This window comes from Vicia villosa, linkage group LG3 (genome assembly GCF_029867415.1).
Source record: "Vicia villosa cultivar HV-30 ecotype Madison, WI linkage group LG3, Vvil1.0, whole genome shotgun sequence".
NCBI lineage: Eukaryota > Viridiplantae > Streptophyta > Magnoliopsida > Fabales > Fabaceae > Vicia > Vicia villosa.
Window position 1 is genome coordinate 45,866,150 of NC_081182.1, and position 20,463 is coordinate 45,886,612.

At 33.1% G+C, this 20,463-nt stretch overlaps 1 protein-coding gene across 1 annotated transcript; it reads right to left on the bottom strand.

Moving 5' to 3' along the window:
- Positions 1-6,282: 6,282 nt before the first annotated feature.
- On the bottom strand, positions 6,283-10,176 carry LOC131661255 (probable galacturonosyltransferase-like 3). The gene is made up of 2 exons (XM_058930719.1): positions 8,924-10,176; positions 6,283-8,774 (listed from the first exon to the last, which is right to left on the bottom strand). The coding sequence occupies exon 1, from the start codon at positions 10,032-10,034 to the stop codon at positions 9,006-9,008; it is 1,029 nt and encodes a 342-aa protein (XP_058786702.1). The 5' UTR covers positions 10,035-10,176; the 3' UTR covers positions 6,283-8,774; positions 8,924-9,005.
- Positions 10,177-20,463: the final 10,287 nt, after the last annotated feature.

A 20,463-nucleotide genomic window follows, 5' to 3' on the forward strand; every position in this document is an offset into this window, starting at 1 on the left:
GAAGTTGCCTATGCTAAGCGACTATGAAGGAAAAGGAGTTCCTGACGAACATGTGCAACTCATGAATGACCGAATAAGTTATTTCACCATCGATTACGCATCCAAGTACAAGTTGTTCGCGCTAACCCTCATCGAGATTACTCGGTTATGGTTTAATGGTTTTCTCGACGGAAGCATAGATTCTTGGGCGTAGTTCCATGAGAGGTTTTCTACATAATTCTCATCCCGAAAGAGACAACCTGTAATTAAAGCTTCTCTAAGTGGGATCATGAAGGGTAATAAAGAAAGTTTGGGTCGTAATAAGACTGATTCGCACATATCTGTGTAGAGGTAGAAGGGACTCAAGAAGGCCTTCAGTGTTGAATCTTTTAGAATGACCTTATTAGATACCACCCTTTCAGGAAAAAAGTTAGGAAAGAGCAAGGTAAAGAATTTGTCCACGAAATTTTAACCATGAATAAACCTTACATGATCTTGGAAGAGAAGCTAACCACGCGTTTTCACAATCTTGTTTCTATCTAATTTCACTATAGTCACCCAGCCGAGAATGAATCTGACTAACATCGGGAAGACTCTAATCGAGGAATATTGGGAAAGTACGACAGGTACACCTCTTGACATTCTTACGTGAGAAAATTAATCAAGACTATGTGAATACTAAATTTTGGAAAGCAAGAATTTGACTCCCTTACCCCCATCAGAGAGACATCTCATACTTACAAATCAAAATACTTCTGCTTCAATAGAAACCATGGCCATAATACTGATGATTGCATCCAGTTGAAAGATGTCATCCAAAAGCTAATAAAGAGGGGCCGGCTAGCTGAGTATGTTAAGTGGCAATTGGTGTGTCTCTCACAAAGGTGTGCCCCAAGTATAAAATTCTCCCTCGTTAACCCCCCGATTGTTGCATTTAACATTGGTATCAGAGCCTTTGGTTTGAGAAAGGGACCGTCCCACTTGTATCAAAATGCCCAAAACATCGGTACAAGTGTGAGGGGAAGCATTTGTGGACTCACACTTGAGAGGTCGAAATGCCCAAAACGGCGGTACAAGTGTGAAGGGAAGCATTGTGTACACACACTTGAGAGGGTGTTAGAATAATAATGCAAGTGGGAGTAAGTGGAGAAATAGTCTCACATTGGATAAGAATTGGTGTGTCATTCACAAAGGTGTTTAGCCCTACACTATGTATCAATGCTCCCTAATAAAAAACTCCCCCCCCCCAACAATTAGCATCTTTTTATGGTAACTAATTTGGTAGAAAGTTCTAGTGATAATGCTTAGATTTAATCGCATGGTGGTTAATATAAATGTTTGGTTTATTTTTTAAGTTGCTTTCTTAAAAATAGACTAATTTTTTCTCTTTTGTTTTTTCAAGAAATTCTATTTAATAGGCATCAGAAATTTTCAGATATGCATTAATTATATATATTATTGATGAAAATTTGATTATTTAAATATTTTAATTTTAAAAATATTTTAATATTTTAAGGAGGTTTTACTTTTGCAAGAAAAACGCCCCAGTTTGTTAAACGTTATACCAACAGCAACCCACAACTTCTGTAAATAAACCATGGCAATCGTATAAGCGGGAGTTTTTATAACTCTCGCAAAACAATTTGTGAAGGTCAAAAACCCTCACAAATTGGTCTAAAAACCTCCGCTATAAGGACGCGTTTTTGTAGTACCTATTATGCCAAACCTGCCAAGAAAATTTAACCACTATGAGAGGCTCCTAACTCATTTAAATCTTAGTCAACCCCTGATTCATCCTCTCTGGCCTACCTTCGATCCCCTCTATTAGAACAAAACAAACAATCATGAGCTAATATCACCCAAAAGCTACCAATGGGATCAGAGATCCAGACCTAAGCATCATCATGATCATCATACAGTTTACGACTAGTAACTCATTTCAAATTTAATACAATTTAATTTATATGATCATTGTTCATTTAACTATTAAGTAACTCATTTCAAATTTACATGTATAACTAAATACATTTTACACCGTATCAAATTGAATAATACTTCGTATTTGTGCAAACAACTAACTTTCCATCTCATGGGTCACAATCATCACAATAGTTATTTTATTTTTAATCAACATTAATTGAGTTTATAAGATCATTGTTCATTTTACAATTAAGTAATTTATTTCAAATTTACATATGTGTGTGTGTGTGTATATATATATATATATATATATATATATATATATATATATATATATATATATATATATATATATCAAATTAGATAATACTTCATAATCAAGTAAACAACTAATTTGTCATATTACGAATCACTATCAACACAATATATGTTTAATACAATTGAATTTATATAGCATTGTTCATTTTCTAATTAAGTAACTCATTTTAAATTTATTGAGAATATATAGCAAGTGTGAATAGTGGGAAAATAGTCTCACAATAGATAGAAATGTGGTGACTTGACTTGAACATTTATAAGTGGGAGAACACACTTACGTATCACTTTAAAATTTTAGATAAACAAATAGTGTATCTTCCACAAATATGATAAATTTTGACTTATGAACGGTAGTGTTCTTGGTATACTAGCTGCTGCCATGTAGACAACATGTGATGTTCACATGAACCATAATGATTTTAGCATACTCAGTGGCGGAGCCAGAAATTTTAGGGAGCCCGGGCAAAAAATTTATACCTTGTTTTTACTAATTTTACACCATATTTCTACTAATTTTACCCTTAATTTTGTCTAAAAATTTTGCCCTTAATTTTGTCCAAAAATTTTACACCCTGTTTTTACTAATGTTGCCCTTAATTTTGTCTAAAAGTTACTAATTTTGTCCATAGTGTTGTTTAAAAAATCAACTATTAGGTGGGGAGTATACAACGAAAGGAGGGGTTGAGCCCGGGCGCGTGCCCGGGCTCACTGGGCTATAGCTCCGCCCCTGAGCATACTGTTTTTATAATAGCGACGTAGTAAATGCTGTGTGACAAAGACATTCAGATACATACAAATGGCATCATCGGGATCAATTAACATTACTAATGACTATGTTATGTACTTCCATCGAACTTATAAGAGACAAATTATTTTTTAAATGTATTGAATAATTAAATTAAATCAGATATATTAATTATTAAATAAATCTAAAAAATAATTTATCTCTTAAAAATAAAACCAGAAAAAATATTAAATATTAATATGAGTTGTGGTGGGCACCACAGATTAAAGAAATTAATGATAATACCATTTTTTTTCTTATAAAATTAAAATACAACGAAAAAGAATTTCAAAATTTGAAACAGTGCATATGTGTCACTGAAATGTTTTTGATTAAAAACCATAAACAAATTTTGAGGTAGGGAAGTCATGTTTTGTTGTGATGGATTTGTATTTTTAATATGGTGGTGAATTAGTTGACCTTTAAAGTTAACACTAATGATAAAATCTGTAAAAAACAGATGTAAATATATGAGTGAAAATGAATTTAAATACTTGAAATGGCGCGCTTTACAATTTTATATTAAGACTGGGTGAAATTGCTAGCGTATATTAACAGTGGAAGGTGGTTGATGTGTTGAAAGAAGAATTGTCTCCTTATGACTATAAGGAAACTTTACCTATTATGTGTGACCTTCCACTCGAAATTCAATATTGTGTATTTCTCGAAAGATCTTGCTAATGGTTTAGAACAGTTATTCATATGTCCTTGTTTTATTCTGTTGAACGAGGAATTGCAAGGTATATCTTTAAGTCAGTTGTTCAATTGAAGTAATTGAATAGTTTGATGCGACATCATTAACATTTGGAATAGACGAATTAAATTTCTCTCTCTTTATTGACGATATTTTGCAAGGAGGTTCTAACACGTGTTTGTATGCTTGATGGTAATGATATTCCCTTTGTACGATGATACTTGATTGTTCTGAACATATGAGATTTTAACCATTGATGGTGTGATTCACACTTTGCGACATGGTAGATTGAATGGTTCATTGTTGTGAAAATGCATCTAAGAAGTTCTTGGACAACAACTAATCTTCTATTTTTTTGTCTATAAATTTAAAAACTATTATTCCTCTTCTTCGTTTGTGATCTCTTCCGTTGTTGCCAACTTCTCGCACAATCCTTCATTCTTGACAAGTTCGTGCAATCTCTTTCACCGCGTGAACTTGCGAATTTGCTTCTTTTAAGGTAACGCATTGATTCCTCTTTCTTTCAATCTTACTTTCTTTATTAGGGTTTCTAGATAACAAGGTCATGGGGTTTGATGGAAGATATTATTGATGATTTAGTAATTAATTTTGCGTACTTTTTAGCATGAACACTAAACTTGGCTCTGAAATTTCCTCGTGTTGCTATTTGTATTCACTTTCTCACGTGTTAATAAGATCCCTTATAATGAAGGACATCCAACCTGAAGTTCGTGATAGGTCCGCAAGTGCACGGAAGTATCAGTTATAATATAAAAAGTATCAATTTCACATGGACCAATGTCAAGTATCATTCTTTTTTGTTACTTTATTTATCTAAGCCTATTGATTATAGTTTTGTTGTGCGAAGGAAAGAAGTAAACTAGTTTTAAAAATCAATTAAAAGATGGAGACCGGAATGTGGCTCTCGTCAACGAACAACACTCGCAAAGTCGTCTAATTTATGGTTGAATTTGGGATAGTGTTTTCTTGTAAAAAAAAAAAAGAATCAATTTAAAGGAATTGTTCGCCTTCGCGCAGTCGGGACCTGGTTTTAGCCTAAAATCTATATTGCCGCTTTTGCGTGTTCAACGTGTTAAAGTGCAAAACTCTATTTTTGAAAATTAATTGCTTTCAATTATTCAAAAAATTGTTTAAGGTGGAACAATTGGTGGCAATTATTGTACCAGTTGATTTATCAACTAGCATTAATGCATAACTATATCAATGCATTATTATGTCGCAATATCAACTAGCATTAATGCATAACTATATCAATGCATTGGCTATATTATTTATAGTTGTAGCAGTTCTAGAAATCAAAGGTAAAAGCCTTGAACAATTACAGTTTGATTTATTAAAGAAAGCTATCTTAGCAAGCTGTAGAAGCCCTTGGAAGCTAGCATATGGATTCTCTACATTGTCAGGAAACCATATTCTACTATATATTAAAGGAAGTTTGATTTAACCATAGCATGTATTTTGTAGATTTGTTTTAACTATCAAGCAATTCATAGGGCAGCGTCGTAACTTATGTATTCCTGATCGCCAGCTATGTGATGACCTTGCAATGCAGATGGAGAAGTTGAGAATCTTGATAGCCAAAACTGCACCAAATTCAATGATTAGAGACAAGTTTGTTTGGTCGTGCAATAACTCTTGCAAAAACGTGTTACATGTCCATAATCGAAGGGTAAATCTCAAAAGGGCGGTTGGAGAAAGGTGTACAGTGAGAACATGCATGAAAGTTGTACAGTGAGAATACCTTCATGTCCTGAATGTTGGCAACTTTACGTCTTTACCATCCTCTCAAGTTATAGTCCGACATCGTTTTTAAGCAAAAGAATTTAAATCCATATAAACCAAAACCACATGTGGATAAATAATTTGATAATAGTTTAAATAATTTCTAAAATTAAAAAAATATAGTAATATATTTAATAGTATATAATTAAAAAAGTAAAAAAAATTAAAAAAATCTACATTAATTAAAAAATAAAAAACATTTAGAATCTCATAACCAAAGAAACAAGCACTTTAGTAGGAACGGTTCTAACTAACCTTTAGCCTATGCTTGTAGTTTTACTTTTCTTTTAATGTAATTCCAAATGTTTTGCTAAGCAATTGCTTCATTATTGGCAGGAGCTGCAGCTACTTTGTAAGGTTTATTCCTTATATCAAGAAGAATTATGGCGCTATTGTGTTGAGATATTTCTCTTTTGAAATATTTGGTTTGAATGAAAAAAATATAAAAGTTTGATCATGTCTTGTTCATTTCTTTTTGTAGTGTGACATCATGTAGTGAGTTCAATCAAATTATTCTCTCTCTCATAATATTACCTTAACGTTGCATTTCTCGCTGCTCAAAATGATGCACACAATAATATTTAGTGGCTAATGTTGAAATGAAACTATTGAGTTAGGAGGTACAATGAAACCAAATCGAGTAATTTAGGTATACTTTATTTTTAACAGGAGAGCTTCTGCAATGAAATCAATTAGGCACTTATTTGATGATTTTGTATCCGTGTTCACTATGTTCTATTTAGCAAATCATCTTTGTTATTAGACAAAACTAGTCCTCACCTTTGAACAATTTGATTTTTCCATCAAAGAAATAGTATGTATATCTATCTGTCTCTAGTGATCAAACAGAACTAGTCCTTATCTAAGATATGTATGTCTTAATTTTTTTTAGGGTTAATTGTACGATCCCCCTACCATTAGGGCGAGATTTGATATTGCCCCCCCTGAAGTTATTTTTTTTTATTAACGCACCCTTGTAAAACAAGTAAACCCTTTTCACCACACCCTTTTACCAAGAATGCTGACTGTGTATTATTTTAAGCTGACTGTGTATTGTACTAACTGGTCCAGGTGGCAATTGAGTTTATAAAATAACATTGTGTAATATAATTCTACTTACATGTTTAGAAACCTTTCAGTTTCACCCCGTAAGAAGTTAGGTTTCATTACTCTTGCCATGGGTGAAGACAAGACGAACGGAGAAGATGATGCGAAGGCTGGGAACGGCGAAGCAACGGTGGAATCTTCTCAGGTTAGTTCAAAATACCATATCTGCAACTTGGTTATAACATGCATAATCAGTTATTAAAGACCTTTGCGACTCTTACTGACTTAGTGTACCCTGTGAGCACAATCACAGGACTCTTACTGACTTAGTGTACCCTGTGAGCACAATCACAGATCTCGTCCCAGTTGGATTGGAGTTGGTCTTGCCAAAGCGATGTTTAATTTTCAAAAAAAAATAAATTAAAAATTTCCAGTGCATAATGGAATACACATGTTTCACAGCTATTTCAAAACCAAAACAGAGTTAGTTGATGCAAAAGTGAAAAGATACATGATGTCCCTATCCTTCAACCCCAATAGTACTGAAAGGGTGCCATTTTGAATCAAAAATTTTGTTTTATCACTTTAAGTGTTGTTTGGCAGACTCCAGTGCTGCTGCCTCACAATTAAGTTTGAATCTATTTTGGCATACCTTTAGAAATGGTTTAGCAGTTATCCTTTTAAAATGGATTAGCAGTGCTCACCTCAAGTTTCTTTTCTCCAAAATGAGAGCACTTGGTAGATAAACAGGCCTAAATTACTTATTGCAAAGAATAACTTAATTGGCTGCATGTATTACATCTAAGGCTGTCCTTAAACATAAATATAGGACAACAAAATATTACTCTTGATTGTTCTTCCATCTTGCACTTTTGAAGCTCAAATTCTTGATTTGTGTTTCACAATCATCACTTATACTTGATTTGTGTTTCACAATCATCACTTCCTGTTTCATTTCAATCTCTTTCATGATCAACTATATAGATTAATCTCTTTCATGATCAACTATATAGATTAAAACCTTCAGACGTCCTTCTAGTTCGTCGATCTCTAATTAAAGTTATGATATACTTTATGTTATACAAGCTTCAAATGTGTATCCATCTGAACCTTTTTCAATCTGAAAAATAATAGATTTATATGATATACCTTATGTTTTACATGCAACCAACAACATCATGGTTGGCCTACACTGATTCTGTGTTCTCTTCACATTTGAAGCTCAATAATAATTGGTCTGTTCCATGTTATAACCAACTAACTATCATATATCCAATCCAAGTAAGGTTTGAAAGGATCTACACTTTTCTTTTATTCCACAAATTTTCATTTTTTCATATATGGAGTAGTTGATTATTCCTGCTCGCCCAATTATTAATACCTGCAATCAAGCTCATCAATCCTTGTATATATTGTTTTCCAATTTTTTTTGTCATATATTATAGTCTCTGTCGGATACTCATTGCAAATAACCCATTGATCAGCACTAAAAATGCCCTATATTATACTGTCAAATACCTGTTTTGAGGTATGGGGGAGAAGCATTTGGATGCTTTGGTGAGCATGAAGATTTAAAAGCCACAATCTGTGACTACCTTAAGATAATCCTCATGAAATCATATTTTTCTCTTCCAAAACAGGTTTTTACAGCTCAACTTCAGTTGGTGAAACTATCATCTTTTCACTACTGCAATTCTCTTCTATATGAATTATGATCCATAAGTTCACATTATTTAAGAACAAACAGGCTCTAATCAAAACAATAATGAAAAATAAAAAAGCTTCACTAAATTCTGAAACTCAGAGATGGCAGAATAAGCATTCAGTAAACCAAATACAAAAGGTGCAGCACGTTATGTCACATGGAATTACTTGCGAATGGATAAACAAATTCAGGAAGGATCAATCGTAGCCATGGAGACAAAATATGATGAAATTATCACCTTCTCAATTCCAACCAAGTAAATCATAAATCCAAAACACTAAAATTGTACCAATAGCCATGGTAAAGTAGAACAGGAACCAGACATCAAAATGCCTAACCTAAATTCTTACCCAAAAAAATACCAGCATTCAATCCCTGTGAATAACTTTTCAATCTCTTTCACTTGGTTATCACCCTCATAAAGCATCCCGTTTTTTGTTTTTGTGACACAACTTCCTCCATTGCCGTGCAGATCATCATTGAGGTTTATGTACAGCATTCAATTCAAATCCATTATATACAGTCTGAAATCAGAAATGATAAAAAGAATGTTAGATAACATTCTTAATCTCTTGTGCAAAGAATAATCATCATAAATTTGAATCATAAGAAATCACACATTAATCTCTTAAACACTAGAATTGAATTATACTAATTATTACAATTGACTAACCGTTTCATTATCCCTTTAGACGAACGAGCGCGAGCATTTCTGCAAGAACCCTAGCAGTTTTTCATTCTTCCTCAAACCCTAATTAGGAATCACTGAACGGCGAAGGAGAATGGCGAAACAGATCATAAGGAGCCCACAAACTATCCAACGGACAAGGCTTCTTAGAATCAATCCTAAGCCAGGGTTTCCCCTTCCCACTCCAATGCAGAAGACTCACCGGACCAGGATGCAGATCGCGGCAGAGTCCTTCAACGTTATCTCCACCGAGGCCATGCTGGTTCCATCTATGCTCCACTCTCTCAACATTTCCAGCGAACACCAGAAGAAACGGCGGAAGAGAACCGAGCTCGTAGATCCGGCTCCGTTTCTGGATCCGCATCCAGTTCTCAAGCTTCTCCGTGTATCTTCCCTCACGCCATTTCCACAGATCAATCACCATCACACCAGTGTTAAAGTAACACGCACCACGTCCCTTAAACGACGACGCATAAGCCGGATTCGACCAGAACCGATGCGTGAAGTAGTTAGTGAAATTAGCGTGACAATACTCCGGCGCGCCAAGAACGTGATCTCCTAAATCGATCCTCCACAGTTTCGCCACGTCATCAACTACAATTAGGTCAGAATCGAAGTAAATGATTCGCTGAGCACTCGCCGGAACTAGATCGGCGAGGTACATCCTCGCGTAATTGAGCGGCTGATCAAGCGCGCGGCGAATCGAGTACGAGATCTTTCCTCTGACGAGATTTGAATCGAAGTGATAGATGTGGAACTTCAGATACGGAAACGTTGAAATGATGATGCGGCGGAGCTCTTGCCGGCGGCGGTGCGTGGTTGTAACGAAATGGAACACTACATTCTCTGGACACGAAGCGTGTTGCAGGACAGAGAAGACTCCGGCAATGGAGCCGCGGAGGTAGGTAGCATCGAGAGTCATGGCAATGTGGATGACGGATGACGTTACAGGCGGCGGACATTCCCTACCGTTTCGGAATGCTGGCGCTTCACGGAACGACTGGACTTCGTCGGAAGATAACACCGGCGGGAAACAAACCGCGGCGAAGAAGAAGAAAAACGCGAGAGCGCGTGTAACTCGTGTCGGTTGCATCATGTTGTTTCAGTGAAGTAAAAAATTTGAGAGTGTAGTAAGGAAAGAAGAAGATAAGTGTAGTACTTTTGAAGTGTAAGGGTAAATTTGGAATTTTGAAATTTATTTATTAAGAATTAATGAATAGTGGGTTGGTAAGAAAGCCAGGCTGGAAAGAATAAAGACGTGTTTATCCTTTAACTTGGTAAAGGGCGCTTTGTTATCGTTACTTGATGTTGGTTGAGTTGAGGTATTGTATGGTCCGTGAGTGATGCGTCGAGATTAAGTTTGATGAAATGAACGGCTGAGATTTGACGGTTGGATTGAGATTGTGATGGAAGATTTGGAGTGTCCGGTGGGATTTGTCTGCGCCTTATTGTCGTGATTCACGTATGAATCTTTCCTTGATGACAAAATTGTGGATAATAAATGATGGATTGATGTTTGTCTTGTGATCACCGTGCAGGTCAATTATTTATTACCACCGTTTTATTTAATTTAGTCATGATTCTGGTCTCCATTTTGTTTATTTTTTAAAAGTAAAGTTTATTAATTCATTTTATTATAATTTATGGCATAAAAAATATCATATTCATTGTTGGGTTGTGTTCTTTTTTATTGGAAAAGTCAAAATTGCATTTTAATAAAAGAGCACAAGTTGTGCTATAACACATACAGTGTCGAACAGAATACAAGCTGAAAAATACTTGCATGAGCACAAACTTGTGGCTATACAAACAACCAATCACAATTTTTTATTAATTAAAAAATAAAAAATATTTGTTTCTCTCTCTTACTCAATCACAACCACCCCATGAATCCAATTAAAAAAGAAATTAAATTTTAAATAAATTTAAATTTTTCTCTTTTCTTATTGGTTGTTCCTAAGTAGACTCTAAGTTAAGTCACAAAAGCAGCCATTTAGCAATGTTCTGTTATGAAAATGTTATTATAATTCAAGTTGCGCTAACCGGTTGCTCTAACCAATTACAGGAAAAAGAGTAACCGGTTACTACCCATTTTGCGATAGTTAGTATGAAACAGAAGTTTTCTAAATAATTAGAGGTTTAATGTATTTCGAAGCCAGTAATTTTATATAATTGATTATAAGTTTGGTGTAATCTGTTAAAGAGTTATAAAATTGTTTTCTCTTTTATTTAATTAGCTACATTGATGAGTATTATTGTATAAATAGTCATGTTTTGTCATTTATGAAATAAGAACCATATTTCAACTTTGATTCTCTCATTCTCTCCATTATTTATCATTTTATCTTGTGATTAGATTTTTCCCTCGCAATTGACATCAAGATCCTGGTTCTTTGATCGAACATTTAGTGTCCAAAAATGCTTTTCATCTTCAATAAATGTATCCTTGCAAATTTCTCAATTATTGATGCGGAGAATTATGACAATTGGTGCAAACAGATGAAGGTGATGTTTGGTTATATAGATGTTCTTGAAGTGATCAAGAATAGTGTTAATCCACTTGTAGAAGGTGCAACTGTTGCGTAAAGAAAAACTCGCAAGGAAGAGAAGACGAAAGATTTCAAAGTTTTGTATCTTTTTCATCAATGTGTTAATGCTGGTAATTTTGAGAAGGTTGGTGACTGCGTATCCTCAAAGCAAGCTTGGAAAATCTTGGAGAAAAGTTATGCATGAGGTGATAAGGCAAAGGTGGCGAGGTTACAAAATCAAAAAAGGCAGATGGAGTTAATTCAAATGGAGGAGAAGGAAATCGTTAGTGAATTTACGCCAAGAATCACAAGATTGATGAATCGAGTGAAAGTTTGTGGAGAGACAATCACCAAGTAGTATCTAGTTGGTAAAATCTTGAGATCGTTAAAGTCAAGATTTGATAACACGGTGGTTGCTATTGAAGAGTCCAACGATCTTTCAACCATGAGCAAAGAAGAGTTGCAAAGTTCTCTTAAGGTTCATGAGCAGAGAATGAAGAAAAGGAATGTTGACAAAGGAAAGGTTGAAGTTGCTTTGCAAGCTCGTTTCGTTGGAAAGGACAAGAAGGTGAAAGAAAAGTAGTCCATAAGTAGAGGTAGAGGAAATTATCACAACAATGATGGAAGGAACTCCTAAAATTCCAACAATTCAACATTTCAAAAGGGTGAAAGAAAATGCAACAAAGGTGGTGGATCAAACAATTACAAAGGTGGCAACAAAAGAGGAAGAGAGGAAAGATAGAGAAATGACAAGAGCAACTTCCAATGTTATAATTGTCAAAAACTTGGACGTTTTGCTCGTGAATAACATGCCAACAAGAATGATCCATAACAAGTTGAAGCAAAGTTTGCAAGGCAGAAAGATGATGATAGCACATTGTTAATTGTGATTGTTGAAGTAGAAAACAGCATAGGAAAATGCAATCAAAGTCGGGTACAATCGCTTGAAAACGCAATGGTGACTACATTGCAGTGATTGATGGTACTATGACTTTGGGTGTTCAACACGTATGACAAGAAGGAAGGAATGGTTTGTTAAATTCAATCAAGCGTTAAAAACTAAGGTCAAATTCATGGATGATAGCACACATGCAATTGAGGGTATTAGCGACATATTGATCAAGAGGAAGAATGGTGAGCATTTCCTGATTAAAGATGTGTTGTATATTATGGGAATCAAGTGTAATATTTTAAGCATTGGTCAAATGCTTGAACGGAATTATAAGATTCATATGAAAAATAAAGTGTTAAAAGTTATGGATGCAGATGGGAGTTTGATTCTAAAGACTCTTAAGGATCAAAATAGAATTTTCAAAGTTGAATTAAAAGTAGTAAAGTATAGGTGTCTTGCAATGAATTCTATTAGGGAAGAATAAATATGGCACTATTGGCTTAGGCTTTTAAACTTCAAAGACCTCAATGCTATGCATAAAAACAACATGGTTACGAGGTTACCCTTGATCAACATGTCAGCTGAAGTATGTGAAGAATTTGTGCAAGCCAAGAAACACCAAAACAACTTTAGTAAAGATGCAGGATGCATAGTCAAAGGTCATCTTGATGTGGTGTATTCAGATGTTTGTGGACCAATGCAAGTTGACTCAATTAGAGGCAATAGGTACTTTGTCATTTTCATTGATGATTTTAGTAGAAAATTGTGGACTCACTTGATTAAAAAAAGATTATGTGCTAGACGTATTCAAAATGTTAAAATATAGGGTAAAATATGTTTTTGGTCCCTATAAATATTTCAAATTTCATTTTTAGTCTCTATTAAAAAAATGACATATTTTGGTCCCCATTAAAATTATTATGCACGTAGTTTTAGTCCCTACTGTTAAACCGATGTGTATTTTTGAATGATTATTTTATAGACAGTTTAGAACGTTATAAAAAGTTGCTCGAAAAAAAAAAACTCAAAATTTGATTTCTAAGTAGAAATTTATATTACTTTTATCATTATTTTTTGAAATTTAAAAAATTCATATTTAATTCTTTTCATTATAAAAAATCAGTTTTCAAAATTTTAAAAAATAGCAGGGACTAAAACTACATGCATAAAAATTTTATAGGGACTAAAATATGTCATTTTTTTAATAGGGACTAAAAATGAAATTTGAGATATTTATAGGGACCAAAAACATACTTAACCCTAAAATATATGGTGGAAAGACAAAGAGATCATAAGATCTAAACTCTAAAAATAGATGGTGGAGGAGATAATGTCTCAAATGATTTTGGGAAATTTTGTGATCAAAAGGAAATTGTACATCGGGTAGTGCCACCCTAAACGCCAAAATAAAATGGAATTGTCAGAAGGAAGAATCGGTCGATTATGAACATGGTGAGAAGCATGTTGAAAAGGAAGAACTAGCCAATAGAAATATGGGGAGAAGAGGTACCCACATCTGTATATTTATGGAATAGGTGTCCAACAAAGAAGCTAAAAATATTACTCCAGAAGAATCTTGGTTCAGATTTAAGCTAAATATGAGTCACTTGAAGGTATTTAGTTCGGTTGCATACAGACATGTTCTAGATAAGTTTATAAAAAAAGTTAGATGATAATGGAGATCAAATTATATTTGTTGGGTATCACTTTACTAGTGGCTACAAACTCTATGATACGCTCAACAAAAGAATTTTAATCAATAGGGACGTGATCTTTTATTATTTGAGGGATGGGCAACATGCTGAAATAAATTCAAGTGGTGTTGGAACTATTTTTGCAGTGTTTGAAAATGCAGCTGGTGGAGTTTGAATTGAAGATAATTTGAAAAGATCGATGAGGCAAAGAGGCATGCCTGCAAGACTACAAGATTATGAGTTATTCCTAGATAATGAAGTAAACAACGATGGTGATCTCGTCCATTTTGTACTCATGGTTGAATAAGAACCACTGAAAAATGAGGAGGCCTTAAGTGATACAAAATGGATATATGCTATAAAGGAGGAGCTGAAGTCGATTGAGGAAAATAAGACATGGGAACTAGTTGATATACCTCAAGGAAGGAATTCAATTGGTGTAAGATGGTTGTACAAAGTAAAGGCAAATCCCAAAGGTGAAATAATCAAGCATAAATCTAGATTAGCTGTGAAGGGTTTTTTGCAAAGAAAAGGCATTGACTTTGAAGAAGTATTTGCACCAGCGGCTAGAATTGAAATCATTGGGCTTTGTTGATATTGCAAATAACAACAATTAGTCCATCTACCAAATGGATGTTAAATATGTATTTTTGAATGTTTTATTAGAAGAGGGAATGGATGTGGAACAGCCACATGATTATTGTGAAAAGTTAGGAATCCAAGTTATATAGATCAAAGAAGGCATTATATGGGATGAAGCGAGAATCGACAGCTTGAAACAAAAGAATTCATGGTTTCTAAAGGAGATATAATTTGATAAACGTGTATCCGAACATCGTGTGTATGTGAAGAAGGCTACAAATAAATAAGTGATCACCCTATGTCTCTACATTGATGATTTATTGATTATAGACAATAATGAAGGTTACATTGCTGAATCCAATGGTGATTTAATGAAGGAGTTTTAAATGACCGACCTTGGTCTCATGACATATTTCTTTGGCATTGAGTTTCACGAGTTTGAAAAGGGAAGGCTCGTGCATCAAAGGGGGTGTGCTCTCTAGATATTGAAGAAGTTTGAAATGGAGCATTGCAATGTGGAAATTACCCCTGGAGAGCCAATAATGCATATGTCAAAAAATAAATATGAGTATTATATTAATATAACACAGTTTAGGAGGCTGATTGGATTGTTGTGGTACTTGTGTAATACGAGATTGAACTTGGCGTATAGCGCATGGATAATGGCCATACTTATGGGGAAGGCAAAGGAATCACACTTGGAACTAGTCAAGAGAATTTTAAGATATGTCAAAGGTTTAATTGGCCTCGAAACTCTATTTCTCTCAACAAATTAAGATAGAAGTTGCAAATTGCTCGGTTATATCAACTCAAACTAGCGTGGAGATAAAAATGACAGAAAATCCACGGTTGGATACATCTTTATGTATGGAAAAACACCAGTATCTTGGTGTTCTAAGAAGGAATAAATTGTGGTGTTCTCTTCTTGCAAGGCTGAGTATATTACAGTGTCTACGCGTGTGTCAAGTTGTATGGTTGATGAATTTGATGAAGGAGTGCAACAAAGAGTGTGAAGTTGTGAGTTTGATGATAGAGAATGTTTCTACTAAACCTTGCTAAGAATCATATTGCTCGTGGGAGAAGCAAACATATGTATGAGACTTCACTACTCGAGATATCGTGTGAGTGAAGAAAAATTGAAGTTAAGATATTGCAAAAGCGAAGATCAAGTGGCCGATTTGCTAACCATAGGAATAACTATTGAAGTGTTCAAAAGATTGAAGAAGCACATGAGTATGGAAGACTTGAAGGACTTGAATTAAGGTGGTGTGTTATGAAAATTGTGTAATTCAAGTTGGTGTAATCGGTTACTACACCTTCTACAACAGTTAGTATCAAATAGATTATTTTAACCGGTTACTTGTTTAGTGTAACTGGTTACCAACCTCCAGTTTTATGTATTTTTAAGTCATTAGCTTCTTGTAACCTATTACAAATTTGGTGTAACCGATTACAAGGTTGAAAAGTTTGACTTATCTTTTAGATGGTTAACTATATTGATGAGTATTGTTGTATAAATATTCATGTTATGTTATTAATGACATAACAATCATATTCCACCCTAATTCTCTCTAATTCTCTCCATATTTCCATTATTCATCATTTCATCTTGTGATTTGATTTTTCCCAACATGATACAAAAGCAATGTTGCGCCCCTAACAACAAGGATATAGACAAAGAATTATTAGTGCAGTCACTAACATTAGAACCCAACAACAGTGCATTCTACCACTAACATCAGTTTGAGCTACCGTTTCTATATTGCTCAATCATTTTGTGTCGTCAAAACCTCTCATCAAGACATAAGTTATAAGTGTATGAAATATAGATTATATTATTGATATTCCAAAATTTTTACAATTAAGCATATGATTTTATCAAACATTTGTTATGGTTAAATTATATTTAAATAGAAAATATAGGCTTAAATAGTTTTTTGGTCCTTATAAGTTGGCGTGTTTTTATTATTCGTCTATGTATCTTTTTAGTTTTGGATAAAGTCCTTAGATGTTGAATTTCATTTTATTTTAATCCCTAAAGTTAAAATTTACAAGAAAATCTACAGGTTTCCGGCAGATTTTCCTGCGGATTTTAACTTTGAGAACTAAGACCAAAAAGATTTTAACATTTAGGGATCATTTCCGCACACAAAAAAAAAGTACATGGACGAAAAAACAAAAGCACACCAACTTACAGGGACCAAAAAATCACAAATGGACAAAATATTTATGATTGTTTGTGTCATACTTTGTGGGTCTAAAGTACCACATTGCATCTAAGAAATTCATAAACAATTTTTATCAATTTCACTCAAATGGTGGTTACAAATAAATAATTTGAAATTGACCCCACTAATTTATATTATTTTATTTGTACCAAAAAATAATTTTTTATGTGTAAAAAAGAATTCACTTTTTTATGAAAAATAATATTTTAATGATAAGCAATGTGTTCTTGTGATTGCTTATTTGGATAACATTCCTTATTTTCAAACAATCTAGAGTGTCAGCTAAGCAAATTCCAATGACAAATTAAAATAAACAACATAACTTATGATTAAGCAATCAGCCATTGAAGATGCTCTAATAAAGCCAAAAAAAATTTCTACTATGGTTAAGTTTTGAGTCTTATATAAACTTTTTAAAAATTTAAGACGACTTTGTCTCTGATCCACTTTTGTAACATTTTCTTATCCATGTAGTTTTTATCAAGGTTAACACATTCATATTTCGTAATTCAACACATGTAGGTTGCATTTAGTATAAGTGTTAATAATTTGTAATCCATGTATTTGAAAGGGGTGGTCCGCCTCTTCGACCCTCCCTGTGGTACTTTGTTTTGCAGGTGATATGCTTTTAATAAGGACATCAACTTTTGATGATGAAGATGCCAACTTTATCATTAGGATTTGATGGACTTAACTATCCGATGATGGCAATCCAATGAAAAGTAACATAAGTCTCATCTCAAGCTACTCAAATATTTGTCTACAAAAAGAGAAGTATTTGACAAAGTCTTGAGGTAATGTGGTAATCTCCTATTTTAGTTATGAGTGAATGATTGTAAGACAAAAGGACTTTATCCTAAAAGCGCATGGCTAAAGCATACGCGCACATACTAAACTATTTTTTAAAATGTTTTACCTAAGAAAATATTTTCAAAAACATCTTGAAGTTATGGAAGATAAATTAGGAGCAATCACAGTTGCAAGAGGCAAAATTTTGACTTATCTAATCGATTGAAGAATTTGTCTAATTGATTAGATTAGCTCAAAAATGAATCATAAGCAATTAGAATAAGTAAATAGTTTGTCATACTAAAATGAATATATATATATATATATATATATATATATATATATATATATATATATATATATATATATATATATATATATATATATATATATATATAATGGAGGGTGAGATTTCTGTCATTTTGAGGAATAGAGGGTAGAGGTTGCGTAAACAACGAAACGGAGTTTAATATAACTTAATTTCATAATCATTATATTGTCAAATATATTTAAAAATGAGTTTAATGATAGTGCACTGTCAGATATATTGTCAAATAAGTTTAAGAATAAAATATTTATTTATAATAAATAAATAGTATGCTCTTTATTATTAATGAGTTAGATCCAAATCAATTAAATGAAAATAATATAAATTTTAATTTATTTATAATGAATGTTGCGATAAAATGTATGAACGGGTATTTGCGGGTAGGTTTGATTTGATTTTGAGAGAATCTGATGTTCAAACCGATCAAAAATAAATGGATTGGTTGAATTGAATTTACTAATTTTGTTGATAAAATCCAAACTGAACCAAACCAAAAAATAACGGGTTGGTTTGGGTTGGATTGATTTGATACATTAGAAAGAAATGTGCACAAATATTTTTAAAATATATCTACATTACATCAACTAACTTTCTATAAAAATATAAAATAAAAAAATATTATGCTTCTCCATGTAAGTTATGAATGTCACAAATAACATTTCATTTTGATCTTGTTGAAATTGAATAATTTATAATAGTTTTTAAGATAAAGGTTATATAAATTATATAAATTAATATGGTTGGTTCGGATAAATGGGCTTACGGATAGAGTTTTAGAAATTCGCTACCCGAACCAATTAACATAAAGTTTCATTAGTTTGATTAAGTTTTTGTCCGAATTAAAAAATGTCTTACCCAAACATCATGATTTGGTTTGGATTCTAATTTAGATTGGATTTCCTGAAATCAATGAACACCCCTAAATTCCCTAAATGCATGTTTATTAACGATTTGAAATAGCTATTTTCGTTCCAATATATAAATTTGGTCACCCGTTGAATAAACATTCACCACCTGAGTTCAACATTTTTACATAACTGATGAATCCATCACACGGTTCAATCTCACAAGCAACAACACCTTATATTAAAATTTTAAGCTCAATGTTACAACAAGAAACTCAAATATCGAGATGGAGTATCATCAAATGATCACTGCGATTTCTTCTTATAAATGTAATGAATTTGATGTGGTGGTTATTAGGGGTGCTCGCGGTGCGATTTGGGCGGTTTTGACGAAAAAAATCATTCGAACCGCAAGAGAAAAAATAGTGCGGTTTGGTTTGATTCGGTTGACTTTTAAAAAAAATCTGAACCAAACCAAACCAAACTAATGCGGTTTGGTTCGGTTCGGCTGGTTCGGTTTTTTACAAATATTTTATTGAGCCATACATACACATATAGATGACAACATAATTTTGTATTTAGACATTCGTACACTATCAAATAATAACAAAACTCGTCATATTTTGACAACAATTTTCCATTTAATATATAAAAATTAAATTAGACAAAAGTGAAATATTAAACATAAAATAATAGCATAAAATAATATAAAAGTTATTATAATGAAACAAAAAATAAAAGAGACGAAAGATTAGTGAAGGTGAAAAAGAAAAAAAAGTGTTGAGAGATTAGAGAAGAAGATGTGCGATAAAAACGAAATCGGTATACGGAACATTTACATAAAAATGAGAAAGTGAAAAAGAAAGAATATAAGAGTAGAGATTATAGAAGAGGAGTGAAGATATATGTGGCAAAGAATGTGCAATAATGTTATTAGAGATTTGAGAAGATCGGGACTGAAAAAATTGTTCGTAATCATAAGACTAATGTATAATAGGTTTAAGTTTGGGTTGGATGTGAGTTAAGTAAAATTTAGGTTGTAACATAATGCGGTTTGATTCGGTTTGGTTCTGTTTACAAAATACAAACCGCAAACCGAACTGTGCGGTTTTGTTAAAAAATGACTCAAACTAATCCGAATCAAATGCGGTTTTTTGCGGTTTCGGTTTGGTTTTAATCACCCCTAGTGGTTATGGCCCCTTTGTCATAAGTCACAAGAATACAATTATGCTTAAGCCAGTCGTGTTTGAAGGGAACAATTTCATCAAGCTCGAGCCTCAACAAGTTATTGAATATAAGAATGAGACATTGTTGGGGTTTTATAATTTAAATTTGAAATTAAGTCCATATGTTGATTGTCTCCGTTTAAGAGTTTTTTGATTTCTAATGATAAATTAAAACCTACTTTTAATGTTACCAAATGCTCTTCTTAATAAGAGCGATTTGGCTAGTTTATGTGTTTCTAAATTTTTGTTTTTCGGTCAATTAATTAAAAATTACAGTAGTATTTTGATTATTTTGGTATCAATTTATACAATTCTTAAGGCAATTAAAAAAAACTCTTCCAACTTCCATCATCTCTAAACTACCAATCATTATCTTACTTATTTAAGATAATAAATCATGAATACGAATCATA

Excerpts from the sequence above, each read along its gene's own strand:
- LOC131661255 (XM_058930719.1), bottom strand. The coding sequence starts at position 10,034 with ATGATGCAACCGACACGAGTTACACGCGCTCTCGCGTTTTTCTTCTTC.